The sequence below is a fragment of the Cervus elaphus genome, chromosome 15 (genome assembly GCF_910594005.1).
Source record: "Cervus elaphus chromosome 15, mCerEla1.1, whole genome shotgun sequence".
NCBI classification, from domain to species: Eukaryota; Metazoa; Chordata; class Mammalia; order Artiodactyla; family Cervidae; genus Cervus; species Cervus elaphus.
The window spans coordinates 60,651,815-60,678,763 of NC_057829.1; the positions used below are offsets into that span (position 1 = coordinate 60,651,815).

Genomic DNA, 26,949 nt, shown 5'->3' on the forward strand with positions numbered 1-26,949 from the left:
ACCACTTCCTTAAGAAACCAAGATCAGAATCAACTTTATCAATGTTGAAGTGACAGGGGCCTGTCCTGGCCAAGACCTGCCCACTCTGCCTTTACAGCCTTTTTCATTTTGATTCCCCTTTCCAATCTTGTGATTACCACCCCAGTAGAAACCTGATATCAAGAACAATGATCTTGTCTCCAATATATTACTTTCAGATTAATCAATATTTGCTAAACAGTTTGGAGAAGATTAGTGTCCCATGTCATCTTAATGCTTGTCCTGTGTGGGAAACAAGAGTTCTGTGCTCAAATAATTTGGGGAAATTCTGGGTTAAATAAAATTTAATAAATTCTTTTAAAAAAATGTATTGAAGTATAGTTAATTTACAATTTGTGTGTTTCTTGTGTATGGCAAAGTGATTCAGTTATATATATTCTTTTTCATATTCTTTTCCATTATGATTTATTACAGGATACTGAAATAGTTCCCTGTGCTATACAGTAGAATCTTGGTGTTTTTCCATTTTATATATAATAGCTTAATAATATATAATAATTCTATAAAATATATAATAGTAATTAGCATCTTCTATGGAGAAGGCGGTGGCGCCCCACTCCAGTACTCCTGCCTGGAAAATCCCATGGACGGAGGAGCCTGGTAGGCTGCAGTCCATGGGGTTGCAAAGAGTCAGACTCGACTGAGAGACTTCACTTTCACTTTTCACTTTCATGCATTGGAGGAGGAAATGGCAACCCACTCCATTGTTCTTACCTGGAGAATCCCAGGGAGGGCAGAGCCTGGTGGGCGGCCGTCTATGGGGTCACACACAGTCGGCACGACTGAAGTGACTTAGCAGCAGCAGCAGCATCTTCTAATCCCAAACTCGCAATCCATCACTCCCCCAACCCCCTCCCCTTTGGCAACCACAAGTCTATTCTCTGTCTGTGAGTCTGTCTCTGTTTCAAAGATAAATTCATTTGTGACATTTTAGATTCCACACATAAAAATTCAATAAATTCTTCAGGAATTCTAAGGGCTTTTTATAAAGTAATGTTCACGCTGATTGCAGTTTGCATTTCGAAAATTTATTTGACTTAAACACTTTTTACTCCTGTAAAACAAATAATATCTCATGAAATACTAGTTTTTGATATCCTTATGATGCATCTTAACAAAAGCTAACTGATCTGGTCCAATTGCTTTAGGTTACAAATTAAACAAGAGTGGCCTGAAAGGTTATGTCTCTTGTTCTAAATTATATACAATTTCTAAGCAGTACAGCTAAAGTTTTAACGCACATTTCCTGATTCTTAGTAAATATGTTTCATAACATTTATAAAATATTAATATAAAATCATGTCTTTTACCCCACAACCGATAACATTTATAAAATATTAATATAAAATCATGTCTCTTTTACCCTCAAAAGTCTTCATTTTGAGGGTCAATCCATGGATTCTTCCATAGAATTGGATGGGAGATTGGCTGCTTCATCAGAAATCCCAGGTATCCATTCCAAGATTACTAGAGGAAAAATATCAATTCAAATTTTAAAAATTCTATCAGAAAGAGGGTCATAGGCTTTCAGGCATAAAAACTGAGCACAAAGTAAGAAAAAAAAGGCAAACGGGGAGGGCGAGGGGTGCGAGGGAGGCAGGGAGAGGCGCCAGGGAGGGGCGCCAGGGAGGAAGCGGGGGCGTCTAACCAGGAGCAGTTACACATTGGACCGGCGACACACATTCTATAACCGCTGTAACCGGGACCAGGCGCCCCAAAGACGACCTACCCCGGCGGTTAGCCCCAGGTCTACCCCCGACGAGGGCATCCGCGCAGATCCCGGCGCAGAGTCTGATTCATCCACAGCGCTCAAGACTGGAGCCTCGGCTGGGGGCGGGAGGGGAGGGGGTTGCAGCCTGATGACGCTTTCACAGTCTGGAAGACTGGGAAGAACCGCATGATATGAAGCCTCCCATGGTCTCAGGGATGGTAGTGGGAGGAGAAGAGGAGGAAGTGGGGCCGGGGGATGAGAGGCGGCCAGGAACGCAGAAGGAAGCAGCAGCAGCCGGAGCTGACCGCCCAGGGTCCTAGAGAAAGGAACTTGCAAGGCACATGGATGAGACTGCAGCTAGGGTGCAGATGGTGACTGCAGCCATGAAATGAAAAGACGCTTGCTCCTTGGAAGAAAAGCTATGACCAACCTACACAGCATATTAAAAAGCAGAGACATTACTTTGCCAACAAAGGTCCGTCTAGTCAAAACTATGGTTTTTCCAATAGTCATGTATGGATGTGAGTTGGACCATAAAAAAAGCTGAGTGCCAAAGATTGGATGCTTTTGAACTATGGTGTTGGAGAAGACTCTTGAGAGTCCCTTGGACTGCAGGGAGAGCAAACCAGTCCATCCTACAGGAAATTGGTCCTGAATATTCATTGGAAGGAGTGATGCTGAAGCTGAAGCTCCAATACTTTGGCCACCTGATGCGAAGAACTGACTTCTTGGAGAAGAACCTGATGCTGGGAAAGATTGAAGGCAGGAGGAGAAAGGGACAACAGAGGATGAGATGGTTGGGTGGCATCACCAACACCATGGACATGATTTTGAGCAAGCTCAGAGAGTTGGTGATGGACAGGGAAACCTGGTGTGCTGTAGTCCATGGGTTGCAAAGAGTTGGACACGCCTGAACAACTGAACTGAACTGACATACATTATATTAGTTTCAGGTACCAACATAGTGATTTGTTATTTTTATACACTGTGAAATGATCACAGTAAGTCTAGTTAACATTGTCACCACACCAAAATTTTTCTTATAATGAGAACTAACAACTTTCAAATAGACAATACAAATATTATTAACTGTGTTACCACACTGCACATTACACATCCCCCTATGACTTAAGTTTGTACCTTTGAACCGTTTCACCATTTCTCCCTCCTCCGGCAACCACCAATCCAATGTGTTCTGTTGTGTGAGCTTTTTACTTTAATTTGTTTTTGGCTGATTGTGGCTTGTTTTTAGAGTCCTCCATGTAAAAGCGAGATCATACAGTATCTATATTTCTGGTTTATTTCACTTAGCATAATGCCCTCAAGGTTCATCCATGTTGTAGCAAATTCAAGATTTCTTTTTTTGTGGGTGAATAATATTCCATTGTATATACAAGCATATCTCATTTATTGTGCTTGACTTTACTGCACTTTGCAGATGTTGTGTTTGGTTTTTACACATTGAGGTTTGTGGCCACCTTGCATCAAGCAAGTCTGGTGGTGCCATTTGTCCAAAAGCATTTGCTCACTTCTTGCCTCTATCACATTTTGGTAATTTTGGCAATATCTCAAGCTTTTCCATCATTGTTCTATTTGTTGTGGTGATCTGTGATCAGTGATCTGATACTATTGCAAAAATATTACAACTTGCTGAAGGCTCAAAAAAAAAAAGAAGCAAATGGGCTCATCATTTGCATCTTGGAAAAATTGACAGATATTTTGCTATTTTGCCTTAATGGAAAGAATGAAGGTTAAGAAGCACGAGGTAAAGGTCATCAGCCAAACAAAATTTTAGAGAGGATTTTCCACTGTTAAGATATAAATATTATTTCCTGTGGCCAAGAGATCATAAAAATTAAGGGCTTAAGTTTAAGAACAGGCACTATGAGGAAAGGGTGACAGAAGAGATAAAGGTGGAAAGAGAGTAAGGTCAGGAGTACTAAAGTAGTGGACATCAGACCTCCCTGACTCCACCCTTCCATATATTTTCTCTGAGTACCCACTCTTTCACTACCTGAAATTACCTTATTTGTTGAATCAGCACTATCCATCCATTGATTAATTTGTCCATTCAGAAAATATTAATATTTATTAGGAGCCTTAAATGTGCCAGGCTCTGTTTAAACACTTGTGTGTGCTCAGTTGCTAAGTTGTGTCAGACTTTTTGTTACCCAACGATTGTAGCCCACCAGGCTCCTCTATCCATGGGATTTCCCAGGCAAGAATACTGGAGTATGTTGCCATTTTCTTCTCCAGGGGATCTTTCTGACCCAGGGATCAAACCCACATCTCCTGCTTGGCAAGCAGATTCTTTACCACTGCACACCACCTGGGAAGCCCATTTAAACACTTAAGAGATATAGTAATGATCAAGCAAGGCTAAGTCCTTGTTCTCAAAAGAGAAGTAGTAGTTACTCTGTAGGAAATTTAAGATAATGCAATAGGCAGTGACTTGTGGAGAAGGACAATATTAAATAAGATAACCAGGGAGTCTGACTCTAAAGTGATATTTAAACTAAGAGGTCAGCCATGCAAAGAGAATATTCTAGGTAACGGGAACAGCAGTGCAGAATTCCTTCATATAAGGCCTTGCTAGTCCACACAAAGACAAGATAAGAGAAGGAATCTGGTCTTTCTTACTCAATATTGACTTCTCAGAGCCAAGCAGAGTTCTAGGACACAGTGGGTACTCCATAAATACTTCCAGAATGAAAAGGAATAGTGTGTCGTATTATAGCACCTACCCTATTATATTTGCTGGTTAACTTACCTATGTATTTGAAGGCAAGGGCTCTTCCTGACCTCTGTAGCCATGTTTAGTACTATATCTGACATGTAGCGATCTTAGGAGAACTGCTAAGCAGCATATAAAAGATGCTGAAAGAATACTATATCCTTATTAAAGAAGAGAAAATTAAACAATATATTCTTTAGGAATGCCTGCTGAAAATATGCTAAAAGATACATATGATTTTTGGATGGTTCTAATGTTGCTTAGGTTTTTTTGTGTTTTTTTTAGGGGGTAGGTGCGAGCGCTGCAGCACACAGTTTACAGGATCTTAGATCTGGGACCAGGGATTGAACTGGGCTCCCAGAAGTGCAAGTGCAGAGTCCTAACCATTGGACAGCCAGGGAAGTCCCTGTTGCTTAGTTTCAAAAAGAAGAAAACTGACATCTGGACATGTTATAAAGGAAATTTTCTCAGAGATAATGGCTAGAGAAGAAGATGGGAAGAATTATATCTTAGTTTAGGAACAGCAATCACTATCTTAACAGAATACTGAGTTCAAAAAGTGACTTTTCTAAATTCTAGTAAAGGTTCCTAGCATTGATTTCCTGGTACTTTGCCATCTGTTGGGAAGAACATTGCCTCAGGTAAGGGCTATAAATAAGCACAAGCAAAAGGTTTCCAAGAGAAGAAAAACATGAGAGAGATTTAACTGAGGACTTCTTGTAAGAAATAAAAATGAGTTAAACAGTAAATTTTCCTCCTAGAATACCTGAATAAATACTGGGAAGGACATTTTTAGCTCCCAGGAAAAATTCAGTTTCTAGCTAAATTTTATTTAGCCTGTGTGTGCTAAGTCACTTTAGTCACGTCCAACTCTTTGTGACCCTATGGACTGTAGCCCTCCAGGCTCCTTTGTCCACGGGGATTTTCCAGGCAAGAATACTGGAGTGGGTTGCCATGCCCTCCTTCAGGGGATCTTCCCAACCCAGGGATCAAATCTAGTCTCCTGGATTGGCAGGTGGGTTCTTTACCACTTGTGCCACCTGGGAAGCCCTTTATTTAGCCTATTAAGCACTAAAAAAAAAGACTTTAGTGCATTATAGAATAAAACAGATGGGGTCTCTAAAAATGAATATAAACAGTCATTCTTCTATGAGCTATTAAATAAACTTTACCAAATACTTGTGATTTGAAAAGAAAATGTGATTTTAAAAAATAATAATAAAAAACAGAAAAGAAAATGTGATTTTAAAAATGGAGTATAGGAATAAAAGCACAAAGCCAAAGACAGAGTCTATAAAATATCTGCAGTGAGAAGGAAGAAGAGACAACTTAAGGTGACTGACAACTACCAGAAAATTAAGAGACAAGCTTGGATAATAGTGTGCAAAACTAAAAATATAAAGTATATATGGAGAGTGGTTAATGATCCCAGAGATCATTAACAAAGAAAAGCGGCGGGATTTGACTGGATTGTTGGTGATCTCTGGGAAGGCAATTTTAATTAAATGATAAAAGCAAAGTAGATACAGTAATCCCTGCTTATTTCTAAGGTACACATTCCAAGACTCCCAATGGATGCCTGAAACTGTGGATAGTACTGAACTATATATATACTATGTTTTCTCCTATATCATATATATGATAAAATTTATAAATTAGGCACATAAGAAATTGACAATAATCAATAATAACTTTTATTACAGTATATTGCTGTAATTGTTTTATTTTGTTATTGGTTATTGTCAATCTCTTATGTGCCTAATTTAAAAATAGAACATTACAGCAATATACTGTAATAAAAGTTATGTGAATGTGGTTGGTCTCCTTAGTCAACTTCAGTTCTCTTGGAAATGTGGCAGTGCTTCTTCACTAGCAGACGTAGCCTCTCCAGTAATTGTTGCATTTTTCAGTACAAAACTGTTCCTGAATCTGTATAACCATCCCTTACTTGCAGTAAATGGCTTGGTGTCATTTAATGGGTTCTTTTGCTGAAGTCTTTGTACAGACTACATCACAAGTGATGGTACAGCACATTACTCAAGTTGTGATAAGACAAAGTGCAAATTCATTTTGACTCAACCCCGAGGAAGGAAATAAAATTAATCCACAGCAGATGGAAATTGTATAGAACAGGGGTTGGGAAGCTAAGCGATGTTTTTGTAAATAAAGTGTTACTGAAACACAACCTCGCCCATTTCTTTGTGTTGCCTATGGCTGCTTTCAGGCTACAGTGGCAGACTTCAGTAGTTGTGACAGAGGCTATATGGCTGCAAACCTAAAATATCTACTATCTGGCCTTTTAAGAAACAATCTGTTGACCCTATATAGAATATACTGTCTTTACTGCCAAACTAGGTTTACACTGGAGCTTCCCTGGCAGCTCAGCTGGTAAAGAATCTGCCTGCAATGCAGGAGACCCTGCTTCAGTTCCTGGGTCAGGAAGATCCTCTGGAGAAGGGATAGGCTACCCAGTATTCCAACTCCAGTATTCATGGAATTCCCTGGTGGCTTAGATGGTAAAGAATCTGCCTACAATGTGGGAGACCTGGGTTCCATCCCTGGGTTGGAAGATTCCCTAGAGGAGGGCATGGCAATCCACTCCAGCATTCTTGCCTGGAGAACACCATAGACCGAGGAGCCTGGCGGGTTACAGTCCATGGGGTCACAACGAGTTGAACACAACTGAGCGAGGAAGCACAGCACAGGTTCACACTGAAACAAAGACTCAAACGGAAAAGAAAAAAAACTAGCCCATAATCATGGTGTCCTATGTGAAGAGTTTCTGGAGTATTCAAAGCTTAACCTGAAGAACTAGGGGACAGGATTAGGAGTTGGTGAACTGAGAAGACATGGTATTAATATAATAATAATTCCAGGAGTTAGGTGTACTTGAGGAACACCACAGATTACAAATTATTTGCACATGTCCACATACTCCATAACGTTGCTATTTAAAGGAAGTATTTCTAGACTTTTTCTCTTTTTCTCCACTATCATTTTTCCTAAATTCCTATACAGAAGAACCCTAGAAAATCAAGATGGGAGACGCAGTGAGGATTTTATTCAGAATGACAGTTTGGCCAAATGATTTCGAGGTTTGGACACGTTTATCTGTATGCATTATTTCAGATTATTAGGTGAGTAGAACTTCAGTTCTATTTCTACTTATGTCATAATGTACCAGTATAACCTGGAACATTAGTTTTGCAGCAGTTTCTTTACTTCCACATCTCCCCTCCCCTAAATGTACAAGGTTTGTTAGAAGTTTTAAACACTTTCTAAGTTTCTCTAGAATTAAAGCGCTAAGCACAACGCCTTATAGAGAAAGCAGCTAATAAACATTTGCTAAACGTTTGAATGAATGAAAGCGTACATAGCATCGCTGTGCGTCTTCCCATACTAACAAGTTTCCTCACTTCCCCCCACGCCCCCGCCGAGTTTGCCACGACAAATTTCCAACCACAGAACATTTTATTTAACTCTTTATTTTAACACGGCGGTCAATCACTGGGAAAAGAAGATAAGACCATGTAAAGTTTATTTTTATTATTAAGCAACGATGACATGACATGTGTGTCCAGCATGCCCTATTTTAAGATTGAAAAATAAATTGTTTACACTAATAGCAGGCTCCGGAAGGAGAAAGGAACCGCACCCCCCCCCCCCCAACCCCTGCATATTCCAGCCGGTCTTTTGAGATGCCACACCCAAAGCGCCTGAACTCAAAGTATCTCTCCTCGCGGCAAGGCAGAGGCAGCGCAGAGCGAAGCAGGTCGCAGTCTCCCAGGCGCACCTGGACGGCGTGGGCGACCGCACTTCCACGGCCAGCTGGGGAGTATCCTCCACCAGGAACACCTGCTCAGAGGCGACTCGGGTGGTCACCCCGGGCCCGCGCAGGCCGGGGAGCGTGCGGCCGACACTTACCCGGATACAATTCTTCACCAGGACGAGAGATGTGGAGCTGTCACGATCCAGGCCAGCCCGCTTTCAGATCTCTTCCAGAACAGCCACCAGGGCAACTGCGGCTACTGAGGCACAAGCTCAGCGGCGGGTGATCAAAAGCCGCGGCTCCCACCAGGCACGCTAAGGCGGAGAGGAGGGTGAGCCCAAGCCCTGACAGCCAGGTGAGCAGAAGTAGCGCAACGAAGATTCCGGAAGGCACGGGCTCGGCGCGCGCTCCCGCCAGGCTGGCTGAGCGGCCACATCGCGCATGCTCCTGGACCGCCTAGACGTCCAGCCCTGAGGAGGAAGAGCTCCGCAGGCTTGGGGTGCGTGGGATGCAGACGTCGCGAGCGCTGCGGGGCGGTTGGTGACAGCTCAGAGTCCGTGGTGAACTGCGCGTCCTGACTTCGCCGCCCAGGCGTAGCAGAAGTGCACCGACCATCCAGGTGAATGTCTTAATGACCCATAAAATGTCCTTACCCTTCTCTGTCGGACACTCCAATATTTTGTCTGGTTGCAGCCCTACTCTGTGGAAAGAGCCGGCGGAGTCCCCAGACTACCAGGGCCAGACCCGCATGGGCCACTGAGACTTGGAGTCCCTAAGAGCTGGCCCATCCATTAGTCATCACCTTTGGGAATTGATCAGGCTGAGAACCATTCCATCATACAGCATTAGAGAGCAGTGCTTGATTTGTTTCAAATCCAGGTTCGTATTATTGAGTCCCTACTGTGTGCTGAATACTTTGCTAGGATTGGTGGAGGGCAGATGAGTTCAGTGCCCAACTCTCGTCCTCACTTTAGAGCAGGCAGAAAGTGAGCTTGCAGGGTAGGCTGTAATGAACAAAAAATACGTTACTATCAGTGCTGCTGCTGCTGCTGCTAAGTCGCGTCAGTCGTGTCCGACTCTGTGCGACCGCATAGACGACAGCCCACCAGCCTAGTGGAGATCGTAAAAGGACCAGAGTCAGGGGAAAAAAAAAATCCTGGAAGATGTGAGGTTTGAATGAGGCTTTGAAACGTGGAATGCTCTAGATTAAGGGAAAGCTGGAAAAATCAAACAATGGAAATGCCAGGGAATATAAAGAAGAGTTTGGTCTGAGTATAGCTGAAGGTTTATTTTGAAGAGTGGTGAGCAGGGCTTAAAGTGGGGAAGTGGACAGAAGCTTTTTTGGCCTCACTTAGAGAAAGGTGCTCCGTTTAGAGTTTCTCTCCAGCAGGGACTGTAAGTACAGGTGCCAAGATACATGTTCAGGTTTATATAAAATACAGCATCACAGGACTTAACTTGTGTCCAGTTTCTAGACCTCATGGTTCTCAGTGCTCTATGGATTAATACATTTTTATCAATCCTGGGATGAACTTTGTGGGTAGTAAAATTATATTGCATTGTGTGTTGGATATAATCTTTCAAAATATACTACGGTTTTTATAATTTGTCACCTATTCAGTTTTTATGTATTATAATGCCAGAAGTTTCAAGGGAATTAGACCCAATCTTTCTTGACCTACAGAAACAGGTTGTGATGTTTTCAGGTTTAGTTCTGAGAACAATGGATGATTTAATTTTGATGCCTTTCAAAGACGTGTACAGATTCATGAATCAGAAAATCCTTTGTCAAGACATTGTTCCTAGGTTTTCTTTTAGAAAATAAGATCACAGTTAACGAAAAGATACTAATTTTCAGACTTAGGTATGGAACACATGGAATTCATGCTAGTTTTTGTGAAACACTGTGAAATAATTCTGTCTCACACTTAACTGTAGAATTTTTTGGTTAAGTTCCACCTTTTCCATATGCCAGTACCAGTAAAGATTAAATATTACAGATGATCAATAACTAAATAGTATTAAAGGCAATAATGTGTTTCTTTGTTTAGTTTTTAGTTAAATTAAAAATTTTACATAGCATAAGTTTATCTTATGCATCAAAATAGTTATTTTCTCTCAGTAATATATCATTCTTAAAAATATTTCTTATTTATTTAGAAAGTGGAAATGAGAGAACCATCATGAAAAAGATTTCAAAGAGAAAAGAAGACATTTTTAGAAAAGTAAGGTATTAATGGAGTTTATAAGGATTTTGATTATGCAAAATAGCTCAATTATAAATGTAGGATAATCTTGGAAGAAATGATATATTTGGTTTTATATACAAATCATACAGTTCATATGTTAAAAAATAATGTGAGAGTTTAAGGGTGATATACTGTTTGATCTGTCAATTATGTAATTAAGAGTATTAGAGGTGAATTATTTATATATTTGCTTATTTATTTGTTCCCTTATTTAAATATTTATTTATCTATTCTCTCAGCCACCCACCCAGCAATCAGTTCCCTACTTTGCTAAAAAAAAAGATGTTTTTCTTTTTTTTCATTCAGCAAGTGAAACATTTTTAGAACTGGTATCTACATGTCACCTGCAATAATTCCAATTAAGATTCATATTTTATTCCTGTCTTCTAAATGGGGATGGGCAGTTATGAAAAGTATATCCAGCATGTTGGGTGATATTATTAGGAATTAAAGGAGACCTCTATCAGTGGCATTGATGTTCCATCACACCTTCAAGGTTTGCTGTCCCCTTGGTCAAGAATAAAAGTAGGTATTTTTAATTTTGTTGAGGAAAATGCTGAAGGTTTATTAAGAACAGAACATCTTAGTTCGTATTGACCTTATTCAGCAATTCTTAAGTGTGGTACAGAAACCACTGGTGGATTTTGGAGTTCTTTCAGAAAGTGTATAGATTAAACTTGCAACTATGGTCATATCAATACACTCATGTCAATACCCTGCTTTGGCTTTTGACTCGAATCCATGTTTTTACTGTGATTATAAATCTGATGTGTGTCTGCTTGTGCCTCCCACTCCAGCTGCACACTAGTTTGGTTAGCATGTATAGTTGTTGTTTAAAGAGTCTTTTGCTATTCTATTTTTTTAACTTAAAATGAAAACCAAACCTATCCATATTGTGCTGAAAAAGAGTTTAACATTGCTAGTATGGTTTCATTTTGGAATATTGAGGTTTAAAAAGTGGTGGAGGAAATAAATGCTGATTTTAACATGTTGAGTTTTTGATAATGGTAGGATATTCAATTAGGAATACCATTAGGCAACTAGAAATATGGTATTCAGGAGAGCAGTCAAGGTTAGAGACACATTTAGGAAGTCATGGGAATATATACATTCTGCAAAGCCTTTGAATGTACCCACATTTAAGCTATTAAGAGAAGTGTGACCAATGAAGGCTACAAGGAGTAAGTGACCAGAGAGGTAGAATGATAAGAGGACAAGGATCTGGAAAGCTTTTAGAAAGTTATTCCAAGCTACAGAGTACTCAAGTAGTAGCTAACATTGATATGGTGTTGAGTTTCAAAGTATTTTTATGTGTTTGATCTCATTTGATCTTCCTAAAAGATACATGAAGTAGGCAATATATGAACACTAGGAACTAACTACTGGATTTTATCATTAAAATGTCCTTTTAAATATTACAGAGAGCAATTTCTTAATTTAAAAATCTCCTATGTGTAAAGAGCTCATGCCTGCATGCTAAGTCACTTCAGTCATGTCTAGCTATTTGCGACCTATGGACCATAACCCACCAGGTTTCTCTTTCCATGGAATTCTCCAGGCAAGAATACTGGAGTGGGTTGCCATGCCCTTCTCCAGGGGATCTTCCCAACTCAGTGATTGAACCTGTATCTCTTCCTTCTCCTGCATTGGCAGATGGATTCTTTACCATTAGCGCCACTTGGGAAGCCATAAAGAGCTCATACCAACTGATAAAAGAGTGAAATTTAAGAAAATAGGCAAAAGATATGAATTGTCATTTTAAAGGAGATAGCTTTCGAAGGGCTGCTGCTGCTGCTAAGTCACTTCAGTCGTGTCCGACTCTGTGCGATCCCATAGACAGCAGCCCACCAGGCTCCTCTGTCCCTGGGATTCTCCAGGCAAGAACACTGGAGTAGGTTGCCATTGCCTTCTCCATTCAAAGGACTGATGAACTTATGAAAAAATGTTAAATGCCGCAACAAAAAGATCCAAGGTAACCCTACCCCTCTTTTCTTGCAGATGTCAGAAGACACAGATAACACTGCAGTAGAAGAAAATGTAGAGAAGCATCTCCAAAAAGGTTCTCAATAAGTATACCACGGCTCTGATGCTGCTGGGTTTTATTTTTTTAATATAGATGACTAGTCCTACCCCACAGTTTCATTTGGGAACACAGTTTCTTAAAAGATGAGTTCAAACAGAAACTAAACTTCCTGTATAATATTTAATATGAGTAGGCATAAGGAAATAATGGTAAAGTCAGTGCATGTAATAAAATTAAATTTTGTTTCCTCTCTCTTTCTCTGCAACATGGAAAATCTCCTCATAATTCAGACTGTGTTCAACCATAAAGATACAGAGATCTAGAACATGCTTCAGGAAGCTTCAGATCTCAGGAAGAAAGATGTATAAACAGTGGTTTATCCCTGCTTCATTCATCTAGCACATATTTGTTAAGCACCTACTATATGCCATGTGTCATTCTAAGCTGAGAATAGAGTATATACAAACCAACTAATAATTTTTAAATTATATCATAGAATACTGCAGTTAAGAATGAAGATGTTTGGGGACTTTCCTGGTGGTCCAGTGGTTAATACTGCACTTCCAGAGTGTATGGGTTTGATCCCTGGTGAGGGACCTAAGATCCCACATGCCTTATGGCCAAAAAGTTAAAAGAAAAAGAAGAAGGTTCTCATGACCTATACTGATTTAGCTTTATGCTCACCGTTTATTTTCACCATTTTCTATTTACCATTAAGTACTCAAAGGCAGGGAGAAGAAAAAGGAAAATACAAGGCAAAGTGACCATTAGGTCCTCTATTTTCTGGGTCTAGGACCACATGATTCCCGTCCTCAATCCATATGGTAGATCATCTGATGGATGAATCAAAAATAATCCATGGCTTAGAGTGCACTCAGCAGCTGGTGCAGTCTTTATACTCAACAGGATTGTTTCATTTCCTGTAGGAGCTGGCAGGAATTGGGGTCAGCAGTATTATACTGAATTTTCAGAACTGACATAAGTGGTTAAAAATGAGTGTTTGAAGACTTACCTTTCTTTTTTTCAGATTCCTGCCTCTTCAGTTTAATCAAGTTGAAGTATTGATATTTATTTATTTTGTAGACTATAGAGCAGATTATATAGAATGGCTTTGATATTTATTTTGTAGACTGTCTACAGTTTATATAGAATATTACTGTTTTCATGGATTTTTTTTTTCCTAAAAGGTAAAAAAAGGTTTCTCAGCAATTTTTTTTTCCTAGCCTAACTGCAAAATTCAGTCCTGATCATGGATCATTCCAGATGAAAAGGAGGAAGGGTCTAAGCTCTGTTTCCTAGATTCTAAACTCTCATGGGGCAGTGATTTGATCTTTATAATTGTCATGATCCAAAGAAATGCATATTAGTTAGCTATTTAATAAGTACTCTATTGCTGTTTAGTTATACTTTAAGAAAGTGTCATGAGCTCTGTATTATGTTGGCTTCTTGATAGATTTGAATGTAGAAGAAAATCGAAGCATTATAAAAACTCTGAGAGGCAAAGTAAGAGAAAAGCTAAAAAATGCCAAGGTAATGTTAATTTTTTTTTCTTTCTTATTTTCAAATTTACTGTTTAAATGCAGCATGTATCATGGTGAACTTTTCTTTGTCAGAAAAGAGCTAAAATTCAGTTTTAACATAACTCCTTAAATCCAAAAAGCTTTAGATTCTTTTCCTTGCTTTTTTTCCTTCAAACCTAAAGCCAAGAAAAATTAAGTGATTTACTTGTGGTCACTATATATGACATCTCAGGAGAGAACATGTATATACTTTTTTTAAAAGAAAAACATTGAGAAGTCTTTGTTTTTATTCATTTTTGGCTGAAGACTTATGAGCATGATTAAATCTATATCTGTTTCCATACTCTTCATTTGCATTGTGTTTCAGATTAATCAAGGTGAAAAATCATCAACTCAACTGCTCATTGATAATAAGATATATCAGTGGTCTAAGGTGAATAGCTCTTTTTTAACTTTTTAAAACAGCTTTATTGAGATGTACTTTACAGAGCAAAAATTCACCCATTTTAAGTGTACAGTTCAGTGAATTTTAGTAAACTTACAGAATTATGCAGTCAACACTATAATCCAATTTTAGACCATTTTTGTGACTCTTGTGCCAATTTTCAGTCACTCTCTATTTCTACTTGACATTATTATTTTTTTTTTTAACTGTTCTACCAATTGACATTATTTTTTATCCTAAAAAATTATAATACAGTATTTTAGGTGATCCCTGACTTACAGATTTTGTTCTAAAATCCAATGTGTAATCATATATTTGAAACTTGAAATGACAAAACATTTTGAAAGAACTGTGTTATTTAGAGTAAAGGCAAAGCAGCTTTAACAAAAAGATGCAAACTAAAATGTCTTCTTTAAGGTAGAAGTTTTATTTCTCTTTAATATAACAGATAAGTAGTCCAGGCTGCTAGGTGGAGAAGGACATGGCAACCCACTCTAGTATTCTTGCCTGGAGAATCCCATGGACAGAGGAGCCTGGCAGGCCGCAGTCTATAGGGTCACAGAGTCGGACAGAAGCAACTGAAGTCGGACTGAAGTGACTTGTATGTGCACACACCAGGCTGCTAGGAGAGTTCTGCCTCTTCAACACTTGGTTTCCATCCCTGAGTCCAGGGGCAAAACTCCAGGGTTTTCATTTGCTAGCCAAAGGCAAGGCAGGAGGAAGAGAGCCATAGGATTGCAGATTGATCTCTTGCAGGACAAGACCTGCAAATTGCACACCTTATTTCCACTAAAAGAACATGGGTGCATTGTCTAGATATCTAGTTAAAAGATTCTATTATTAGAGATAGGAAAAAAGACAATCATGAACAACTAGTCATTTTGCCATAAGCAATGAGAGTATTAAACCCTACAAACTTTAAAATGCAATGATCATTTCTTGGGTTTTTAGAAAATTCATCTGTGTCCTCTTTGTAATGTCCTTCTTGGATTCTTAGTACAAATTATTTTAATTAACTTTAAAAGTAAAAACAGACTAAAGAAAAGATGTTTGTCTATATGTTATTCATTCAACAAATGAATAAAAGTGTGCCTAGATTGGATATAATTTAACTATGAATAGTAAAAAAAAAATAATAATAAGAAATTTGTCAAGATCACTTCGTTGAACGTCAAGAAAAGAGGTGAATAGGAAGAGAAATTGGCTTCTAAGAATTTCCATTACAAACTACTAAATTGGCATAGCTGCTCAGGAAGTTGAGGATTTTAGCAAATGACTTTGCAAAGACAAAGGGAAGTAAAAGTATATACTGACAATTTATATATAAGTATTGTTGAAAGTTAATGGACCACTATGACCCACCTCCCAGAATATTGGAAATAAAAGCAAAACTAAATAAATGGGATCTAATGAAACTTAAAAGCTTTTGCACTACAAAGGAAACTATAAGTAAGGTGAAAAGACAGCCCTCAGATTGGGAGAAAATAATAGCAAATGAAGAAACAGACAAAGGATTAATCTCAAAAATATACAAGCAACTCCTGCAGCTCAATTCCAGAAAAATAAATGACCCAATCAAAAAATGGGCCAGAGAACTAAACAGACATTTCTCCAAAGAAGACATACAGATGGCTAACAAACACATGAAAAGATGCTCCACATCACTCATTATTAGAGAAATGCAAATCAAAACCACAATGAGGTACCATTACACGCCAGTCAGGATGGCTGCTATCCAAAAGTCTACAAGCAATAAATGCTGGAGAGGGTGTGGAGAAAAGGGAACCCTCTTACACTGTTGGTGGGAATGCAAACTAGTACAGCCACTATGGAAAACAGTGTGGAGATTCCTTAAAAAACTGGAAATAGAACTGCCATATGACCCAGCAATCCCACTTCTGGGCATACACACTGAGGAAACCAGATCTGAAAGAGACACATGCACCCCAATGTTCATCGCAGCACTGCTTATAATAGCCAGGACATGGAAGCAACCTAGATGCCCATCAGCAGATGAATGGATAAGGAAGCTGTGGTACATATACACCATGGAATATTACTCAGCCGTTAAAAAGAATTCATTTGAATCAGTCCTAATGAGATGGATGAAACTGGAGCCCATTATACAGAGTGAAGTAAGCCATAAAGATAAAGAACATTACAGCATACTAACACATATATATGGAATTTAGAAAGATGGTAACGATAACCCTATATGCAAAACAGAAAAAGAGACACAGAAATACAGAACAGACTTTTGAACTCTGTGGGAGAAGGTGAGGGTGGGATGTTTCAAAAGAACAGCATGTATACTATCTATGGTGAAACAGATCCCCAGCCCAGGTGGGATGCATGAGACAAGTGCTCGGGCCTGGTGCACTGGGAAGACCCAGAGGAATCGGGTGGAGAGGGAGGTGGGAGGGGGGATCGGGATGGGGAATAAGTGTAAATCTATGGCTGATTCATATCAATGTATGACAAAACCCACTGAAATGTTGTGAAGTAATTAGCCTCCAACTAATAAAAAAATTAAAAAAAAAAAAAAAAGAAAGTTAATGGACCAGCTAAGTTGTAGATACAAATAAGATATAGGATAAGCTTTTGTATTTTGCATATTTTTAAATTCTTTGGCTCCTAGGAACTAGCTGTTTGATTGATTGACTGATTGATAAGCTGATTCTTCTCCCAAATCTCTCTAAAAACAATCCATTAAATGTATCTGAGAAAGAAGTGATAGGTGATTTACATTTAAAAGATTCCTTTATGGTTTTGAAAAGTGAGAGTCTATTTATATTCATTTCAGCACTGAATACTGGCTTACTGTTGTTTAACCCATAGGCTGAAGTTCCACTGGATGAAGGTCTTTCATTTTTCGTTCTGAGTGGTGAAGAAGACTCAGCTATAGGCCAATCTGCAGAGCAGGTTGGATTTGTTCCTCCTGAAAATACAGGCAGATTTAGTAGGATGGGGTTTATGAAAGAGATTTACATGGTCACAAATAAAAAGCTGGGATTTAAGATGAGAGCTTGATATTACTCAGCTGTCAGGGCAGATCTCAGCTCTGAAGCCAGGTTTAAAGCCCTACCGGGGGTGCAGTAAAGATAGCTTGGAAGGTACAAAGAGCTCCTCTTTGTGGTTGAAATCCTCAAAGAGATCCCCTATGTGAAGATACCTCAAATCTTGCTCAAGGTGTCAGTGTCATATCTTGTTTGACTTTTGAAAAAAAATGCCACAAAAATTTCTGATTTTCAAATCTTTTTTGATTTCATGACAGAGATTTATACAGAAAGTATGAGGATGCAATGATGTGATACGAACCTAGGTGATACTTTACCTTGTTACTCAGTTTTGTCAGAGTTGATCAAGGTCATGTACAGTTATCTATTCAAAGGAATTTTATGATTAATTCTTTTTATTTAATTATTTATCCCTAAATGTATGTTTTCAAAAATTAAGGGATTTTTATTTATATGACTCACATACTCTGTCTCCTCCTTTCTTTCAGTATATGTAGATTTTAAGTTATACAACTACAGTCATCTAAAATGGTGATTTTTTTGTGTGTGAAGAGACATAAAATTTCTGATATGATATAAAAGTATATGTTTTTACATTTAGTAATATATCTACTTCAATATCTCCATTGTTTGAAACTTTTATATATCATATTTCAGAAATAATTGATCATCTGTCACGGACTTCTATTTGTATCTTTACTTTACTTGTTTTTCTTAAATAGCATCCTGAAAAGAACATGACTGCTGCACGTTACCTTAGGTAGTACTGCTTTCTGAAAGGTGAAAAAGATGGGGCTAAAGATCACATGGCTTGATATCCCTAGACTTTGCTCTGTACTATAAATTCTCAACAATTGGACTGTCATAGTTCAATATCTCAGAACATTTTTCCATAGGAGAGGAGAGACTTGTGGTTCTTTTTCAGTAGTATTTTGTTGAGAATTGCAATGAAGGGCTATAGGAAAATCATAGTTTCTGATATTAAGCCTTAAGTGAGTTCGTCAGTGTTCAATGAAAGTTCATTGTAACATGGTTTCAGTTTGAACTTGAACTGGGTGGCATAGATCAGAAAGACTTGATGGCAGGATTTTAGTACATTTTATTTATCTGTACATTAATCATTGGGAACAAGCATGTATACTTATTTTTCTTTTGAGATTCAACAGAGATCAGTAAATGGTAGTTACCACAAACATTTTTCACTTGATGATGATTTACAGAACTTTTCTGAGGGCCAAGATGAAGATTTTGTGGAAGAAGTCATTTTCCCAGATTTACTTGAAGTGAAGGCTGCTGATTATGAAGATGACCAAGAACAAATAAAAAAACAACAGGCAAACATTTTTATTCCAAGTAGTTCTCCAGGTAAAGTTTTTTCATGATAAAATATTCAAGTTATTAATGAGTCATAGTATAGGATAATAGCTTCTTTGTATGGTGGATAGATAAAAAGTAATGATCTAAAATTATAGAAAGTTTTCTGTATTCTTTGTGCTTTCTCTGAGTTTAAGGGAATTGGTTAAAAGAGCTCATTCATTCTTGTGTGTGTCTGTGTCTGTGTCTGTTTCTATGTCTGTGTATTTGACCTTCTGGTAGACTTTCAGTTCAGTTGCTCAGTCGTGTCTGACTCTTTGCGACCCCATGGACCGCAGCATGCCAGGCCTCCCTATCCATCACCAACTCCTGGAGTTTACTCAGACTCATGTCCATTGAATCGGTGATGCCATCCAACCATCTCATCCTCTGTCGTCCCCTTTTCCTGTGCCTTCAATCTTTCCCAGCATCAGGGTTTTTTCAAATGAGTCAGCTCTTCGCATCAGGTGGCCAAAGTATTGCAGTCAGCTTCAACATCAGTCCTTCCAATGAACACTCAGGACTGATCTCTTTTAGGATGGACTGGTTGGATCTCCTTGCAGTCCTAGGGACTCTCAAGAGTCTTGCCAAACACCATAGTTCAAAAGCATCAATTCTTTGGCGCTCAGCTTTCTTTATAGTCCAACTCTCACATCCATACATGACTACTGGAAAAACCATAGCTTCAAATAGATGGACCTTTGTTGGCAAAGTAATGTCTCTGCTTTTTAATATGCTGTCTAGGTTGGTCATAACTTTCCTTAAAAGGAGGAAGCATCTTTTAATTTCATGGCTGCAGTCACCATCTGCAATGATTTTGGAGCCCAAAAAAATAGTCAGTCAGCCACTGTTTCCACTGTTTCTCCATCTATCTGCCATGAAGTGATGGGACTGGATGCCATGATCTTAGTTTCCTGAATGTTCAGCTTTAAGGCAACTTTTTCACTCTCCTGTTTCACTTTCATCAAGAGGCTCTTTAGTTCTTCTTCACTTTCTGCCATAAGGGTGGTGTCACCTGCATATCTGAAGTTATTGGTATTTCTCCCAGCAATCTTGATTCCAGCTTGTGCTTCATCCAGTCTAGCGTTTCTCATGATGAACTCTGCATATAAGTTAAATAAGCAGGGTGACAATATACAGCCTTGACGTACTCCTTTCCCGATTTGAAACCAGTCTGTTGTTCCATGTCCAGTTTTAACTGTTGCTTCCTGACCTGCATACAGGTTTCTCAAGAGGCAGGTCAGGTGGTCTGGTATTCCCATCTCTTTCAGAATTTTCCACAGTTTATTGTGATCCACACAGTCAAAGGCTTTGGCATAGTCAATAAAGCAGAAATAGATGTTTTTCTGGAACTCTCTTGCTTTTTCAATGATCCAGTGGATGTTGGCAATTTGACCTCACGGTTCACATATTGTTGAAGCCTGGCTTGGAGAATTTTGAGTGTTACTTTATTAGCGTGTGAGATGAGTGCAATTGTGCAGTAGTTAGAGCAATCTTTGGCATTGCCCTACTTTGGGATTGGAATGAAAATTGACCTTTTCCAGTCCTGTGGCAACTGCTGAGTTTTCAAAATTTGCTGACATATTGAGTGTAGCACTTTCACAGCATCATCTTTTAGGATTTGAAATAGCTCAACTGGAATTCCATCACCTCCACTAGCTTTGTTCATAGTGATGCTTCCTAAGGCCCACATCACATTCCAGGATGTCTGGCTCTAGGTGAGTGATCACACCATCATGATTATCTGGGTCATGAAGATCTTTTTTGTACAGTTCTTCTGTGTATTCTTTCCACCTCTTCTTAATATCATCTGCTTCTGTTAGGTCCATACCATTTCTGTCCTTTATTGAGCCCATCTTTGCATGAAATGTCCCCTTGGTATCTCTAATTTTCTTGAAGAGATCTCTAGTCTTTCCCATTCTATTTTTTCCCTCTATTTCTTTGCATTGATCACTGAGGAAGGCTTTCTTACCTCTCCTTGCTATTCTTTGGAACTCTGCATTCAAATGGTTATGTCTTTCCTTTTCTCCTTTGCTTTTGGCTTCTCTTCTTTTCACAGCTATTTGTAAGGCCTCCTCAGACAGCCATTTTGCTTTTTTGCATTTCTATTTCTTGGGGATGGTCTTGATCCCTGTCTCCTATACAATGTCACCAACCTCCATCCAGAGTTCTTCAGGCACTCTATCAGATCTAGTCCCTTAAATCTGTTTCTCACTTCCACTGTATAATCATAAGGGATTTGCTTTAGGTCATACCTGAATGGTCTTGTGGTTTTCCCCACTTTCTTCAATTTCAATCTGAATTTGGCAATAAGGAGTTAATGATCTGAGCCACAGTCAGCTCCTTGTCTTGTTTTTGCTGACTGTATAGAGCTTCTCCATCTTTGGCTGCAAAGAATATCATCAGTCTGATTTCAGTGTTGACCATCTGGTGATGTCCATGTGTAGAGTCTTCTCTTGTGCTGTTGGAAGAGGGTGTTTGCTATGACCAGTGCGTTCTCTTGGCAAAACTCTATTAGCCTTTGCCCTGCTTCATTCTATACTCCAAGGCCAAATTTGCCTGTTACTCCAGGTGTTTCTTGACTTCCTACTTTTTCATTCCAGTCCCCTATAATGAAAAGGGCATCTTTTTTGGATGTTAGTTTTAAAACGTCTTGTAGGTCTTCATAGAACTGTTCAACTTCAGCTTCTTCAGTGCTACTGGTCAGGGCATAGACTTGGATTACTGTGATATTGAATGGATTGCCTTGGAAACAAACAGAGATCATTCTGTCGTTTTTGAGATTGCATCCAAGTACTGCATTTCAAACGCTTGTTGACTCTGATGGCTACTCCATTTCTTCTAAGGGATTCCTGCCCACAGTAGTAGATAAAAGGGTAGACTTTAGTGGTAGAGTATATGATAGTCCTCTTTTGCTTCTTGTTCGGTCAATCCCAGTTTACTGTTTTGGACTTGAAAATAACATCTAGGTTTTGTTATTAAGTGATCAACCAGCTTAAACTGCCAGAAGATATGATGCCACGCATTTTAGAAGAAGAAGGATTGTATATTCAGAAAAAGCCAGAAATATATAAAAAGACCTGCAACAAAATGGAAAATCGCCTGCTTAAACTAGAAGAGGCAAGTTCACTACCTGATAAGCTAAATCACCACTGGCAGTATGCAACATTTGTTTTTAGTGTAATATTTAATTACTATATTCTTAAATATTTTTAATAGGGAAAGTGTTGGTTTGAAGAAAGTGGAGAAATAATGTCATTACCTTCACCTATTAGGCGGTCATGGAATTTCAGACTAAACGTAAGCAAGGAACCTTTAAATCCAGCCCTGAAGACCATGTATAGAAAGGTAACCAACAGTTTATTTGTGATTATGTTTAGAATTCTTGTAATATAAATTATAACTTGTATATTTACTTGTATACTTATTTTGTTAATTCACCTTTTGAGGATATTAGTAAGTCTAGTAAAGGCAAAACTATGATGAAATATTAAATAGCCATTAAAATTTTGTTTTCAGGGAATATTTAATGATCTGGGGGAGAGCTCAGAATGTGAAGTTAAAAAAAAAAGCAGAATGTGAAATTTCATATGATCCTATCTTTATAAAAATAGATAATGAATGAATGAATTTATCAATGAATAATACAGACATATGTGTGTATATAGATAAAAAGTCTGGGAAACATATCAGAGTTAATAATTATCTTTGGATAGTAGGACATAGGCTTATTTTTATTTTCTTTCTTATACTCTCTTCTAGATTTTAGAAATGAATATATATTGTACTTATAACCAAAGAAGCAAATTTTATGTGTATTTCAGAGCACATTATGAAAATTAGCAGTTCATTAACCTAATGAAAAGAAATATTTAGACAGAAATAGTTATATTAAAAACTGGGCATGAAAAAAATTTAAATAAGAATTATGTACTAAAACTTAATTGCTCAATCACTTGCCTTTGTTGTTGTTCAGTCACATAATTGTATGACTCTTTGCGACCCCATGGACTTCAGCACACCAGGCTTCCCTGCTCTTAACTATCACCCGGAGTTCACTAAAACTCATGTCCATTGAGTGGTGATACCATCCAACCATCTCATCCTCTGTTGTCCCCCTTCTCCTCCTGCCTTCAATCTTTCCCAGCATCAGAATCTTATCCAATGAGCTGGCTTTTCCCATCAGGTGGCCAAAGTATTGGAGCTTCAGCTTCAGCATCAGTCCTTCCAGTGAATATTCAGAACTGATTTCCTTTAGGATTTACTGGTTTGATCTCCTTGCTGTCCAAGGGACTCTCAAGAGTCTTCTCCAACACCACAGTTCAAAAGCATCAGTTCTTCGGCTCTCAGCTTTCTTTACAGTCCAACTCTCACATCCATACATGACTACTGGAAAAACCATAGCTTTGTCTAGACGGGCCTTTATTGGCAAAGTAATGTCTCTGCTTTTTAATATGCTGTGTAGGTTGGTCATAGCTTTTCTTCCAAGGAGCAAGTGTCTTTTAATTTCATGGCTGCAGTCACCATCTGCAGTGATTTTGGAGCCCCCCAAAATAAAGTCTGTCACTGTTTCCATTGTTTCCCCATCTATTTGCCATGAAGTGATGGGACCAGGTGCCATGATTTTACTTTTCCTCTTCTAGTAATTATATGCCTTTTGTAGTCAATGCTTTTTCTTAAAAAATGCCTTTCTGTATTTCTTTCTTTTTTAAAAAAAATTGATTTATTTATTTCAATTTGAAGCTAATAACTTTACAATATTGTAGTGGTTTTTACCATACATTGACATAAATCAGCCATGGGTGTACATGTGTTCCCCATCCTGAACCCTGCTCCCACCTCCCTCCTCATCCCATCCCTCATATTCCAGCAGCTGCAACATTTTAACAGCAAGAGCATTTCATTCCTTATAATGCTGATACTTCTCAGCCTATATAGAAAATAAGGTTTCTCCCTAAATTGAAGAGATTTATACTTTTGGAGGTCTCCTTATCTTTTTTTAACACGTGAGAATTTTCTTTCTACATAATATATGCTCTCTTTTCTTCTCCACAGTCTCTGTTTATTTCTCAGACAATCTAGAAAAATTTTTTTATTTCCTTATATCATAATATGTTTTTAGTATCTTTATACCACTTATAAATTTATTTCAGGATTTTCTAAAAATACACCAAAACTTCTTGCTGCTAAGAAAATCTTTTACCATTTTACCATACAAAAATGCATTTAAGCTTTAATTAGTTGTCCTACTTTTAAAATTAAGACAAATACAAAGTTTTTTTTCATGAACGAGTGTTGATATTTTTACCAAAATTCCTTGCTGTTACCCGTATTTGGAGTAGACAAACCTGTAACAGTTTTACCTTCTGTTTTTAAATTGGCTTGTTGTACTTTCTGATGAGTATCTGTTGGCTCTTTCAGGTTCTCTTAACAGGACGGTCAGATGTTTCATTGCTTCTTTCGACTTTTATACAGTCACCAATACCATGCAGATCTTGCTGTTAGTGGTTTTGCTCCACTCACTTGTATTTTTGGATTCAGTGGAGATGTTTTCAGATGCAATTTTGTTTAAAATCTTGTCCATGGATTTTTGGTTTTGCTATCTAGTTACCCTGCTTGTTTTATAAAGATATTTTGGAGTACAGGCATATCTCTGAGATATTGCTGGTTCACTTCTAGACCACCACAGTAAAGCAAGTCAAATGAATTTTTTGGTTTTGAAAAATTTCAAAAGTGCATGTAAAAGTTATGTCTACACTAATCTGTAGTTTATTAAATATTCAATAGCATTATGTCTAAAAAACTCAGTGTACATATCAGAATTAAAAAACACTTTATTGCTAAAAATGCTATTAGTAACTGTCATCGGAGCTTTCTGCTCTTTTCTAACTTCATTCAAGCTAATTTCAGTGTTTCATGGACTCTTAGAGTTGGGAATAAATATGTCACTTCACCAAGCATGTAAACTTGAGTATTAAAATTCATTCTGTAGCACCATTCTTAGCAGGTGATATTCTGGAATTAGTGTCAGACAAATACCTCTGCCTGCCTTTCCCTTCTGTCTTCTCTACAGTTTTTATTATGCACAGCCAGCTATCGAGGCAAGGTTCATTTGGGGTTTCTCACTGGGAAAGAAAAATCTCAATGCTGTAAGGGCCATTGGAGCAGAGATGATAGTTTGCAGATTAAGTCTGGCTCCAGATGATTATTAGATCATCACATTAACGAACTATTGACCCACCAATTTTAAACACCACTTTTTTATCGTGATCCTTTAGGAAATTACTTGGGGGCTTATAACTTGAAAGTTCAGCCTCTGCACAGAGTAGTAAAGTAGATGACCATTTATAGTAAGGTGATTAAAATGCTCCAATATAAATATATGAAATCAAGGGCTATAATCAGTTTTAAGAAAGGAGCAAATAATTGTTTTTTACTTTTCTGTGTCTTCATTTTCTTACAGTTAGCATGTTACTTTTATAAAAAGTTACTTGTAATTAAAAAAATAGAATCGAATTAACATTGTGTAAATACTTTTCTTTAAAAGGCAGTGAAATCTGATCTAGAAAGCTCTGTTAGGAACAAAATGGAAGGTCAAAGGGAAATGTACCAATTAGATCTCAATATAGTGGGTTTGCAATTCAGTCATCATCCTCTCTTCAATCAAGAACAAGTATTATGTGCTAGGCTGCTCCAACTTTATGAGTGTTTTCAGGACAGGCAGCAACAGAATTTACCACAGCTGCTTTATGAGAAGGTAAGCATGGTTTTCATTACATTTACAGAGCTGACCTTTAATATTGAAAGAAAAAAAAACTTCTTAGTACAGAGCAAGTTATGGTGGAATATTTCCTTAGCACTACAACTATTTAACCAAATAAAGCTTGATTTCAGTTTTTCTGAAAAGAAATTGTAGGAATTAACTGGCCAGGGAGACAGACTCAAACATATCCTGCAGGGTATTTAGCATTTATAGTTTGTTAATCAATGGTATTTCTTGATCCTATGACTCAAGAAGAATATTTGAAGTGATTACTATTTAAAAGAACCAAATGACTATTTCAAGTCTTGTAAGAAAGTATTTTTGATAAAAATATTAGTGATCCTGAACCTTCTATAGAGTTTAATATGAGAATGATGTAGCCAACTAGTCATCTAATGACGTGCATGTATGTGTGCGCTTGTGCGTGCGCATGCACGCATGTGTTTTTGTGTGTGTGGCACATGCACTCAGTCATGTCCAACTGTTTGTGACCCCATGGACTGTAGCCTGCCAGGTTCCTCTGTCCATGGAATTCTTGCCTGCATGCATGTTAAGTAGCTTCAACTACGTCCGGCTCTTTGCAGCCCTATGGACTGTGGCCCACCAGGCTCCTCAGCCCATGGAATTCTCCAGGCAAGAGTATTGAAGTGGGTTACTTCAGGGGATCTTCCAGACTCCGGGATCAAACCTGCATCTCTTATGTCTCCTGCTTGGCGGCAGGTTCTTTATGGAAGCCCAATGACATCATAAAGGGTACATAAAGTCTGAGGAGAAATCAAAGAAATATACCCAGTGACTACTTTTATAAATTTGTACCTCTCGTTTAGACTGTATACTGAGTTTTTGATACATGAATATTTTGTTAACTAGTGTTCTCTCTGAAAAGATATCTGATAGGTCTCATTCAGCTAATTAATATACTTAAATATTTAGTGAGGTATTTAGTTAAATAATCAAGCCTAGTAGGGTCACCAAGACATTTCAATAAAGTAGAAATGAATTATACCTTAATATATTTGCTTTTTAAAGTACAAGTGCAAAAAAGAAGACTTAATCCATTTGATTGAATTTCCATGTAGCAAATGTGTGGGAGTACTTCCTAAATGAATCCTATGAATTAATAAGGTCAGAATATTTCCTAAAACAAATGTTGAATATTCTAACTTTTAGTTTAATATGACCATTGTTTTTCTGAATGAAAGAACCAACTCTGAAACTAATATGTAGGTCATTGAAAATATGATTTGTCTATTTAATAGTTTTCCAACACTGTTGTGTAATCTTTGAAGCCTGATCTAGCAATAGCAATTTTGTTTCACTAGAATA

At 38.0% G+C, this 26,949-nt stretch overlaps 1 protein-coding gene across 1 annotated transcript in view; it reads left to right on the forward strand.

Moving 5' to 3' along the window:
* Positions 1-7,167: 7,167 nt before the first annotated feature.
* The window catches only part of CC2D2B (coiled-coil and C2 domain containing 2B), a 96,892-nt gene continuing 77,110 nt past the window's right edge, over positions 7,168-26,949 (forward strand). Inside the window, exons 1-11 of the mRNA XM_043925975.1 lie at positions 7,168-8,872; positions 8,947-9,132; positions 10,414-10,478; positions 12,501-12,561; positions 13,979-14,055; positions 14,413-14,478; positions 17,329-17,412; positions 18,728-18,872; positions 21,844-21,980; positions 22,080-22,208; positions 25,408-25,617. Coding sequence (XP_043781910.1) covers positions 10,437-10,478; positions 12,501-12,561; positions 13,979-14,055; positions 14,413-14,478; positions 17,329-17,412; positions 18,728-18,872; positions 21,844-21,980; positions 22,080-22,208; positions 25,408-25,617 — 951 coding nt within the window. The 5' untranslated portion in view covers positions 7,168-8,872; positions 8,947-9,132; positions 10,414-10,436. The remainder of the gene's footprint in view (positions 8,873-8,946; positions 9,133-10,413; positions 10,479-12,500; positions 12,562-13,978; positions 14,056-14,412; positions 14,479-17,328; positions 17,413-18,727; positions 18,873-21,843; positions 21,981-22,079; positions 22,209-25,407; positions 25,618-26,949) is intronic.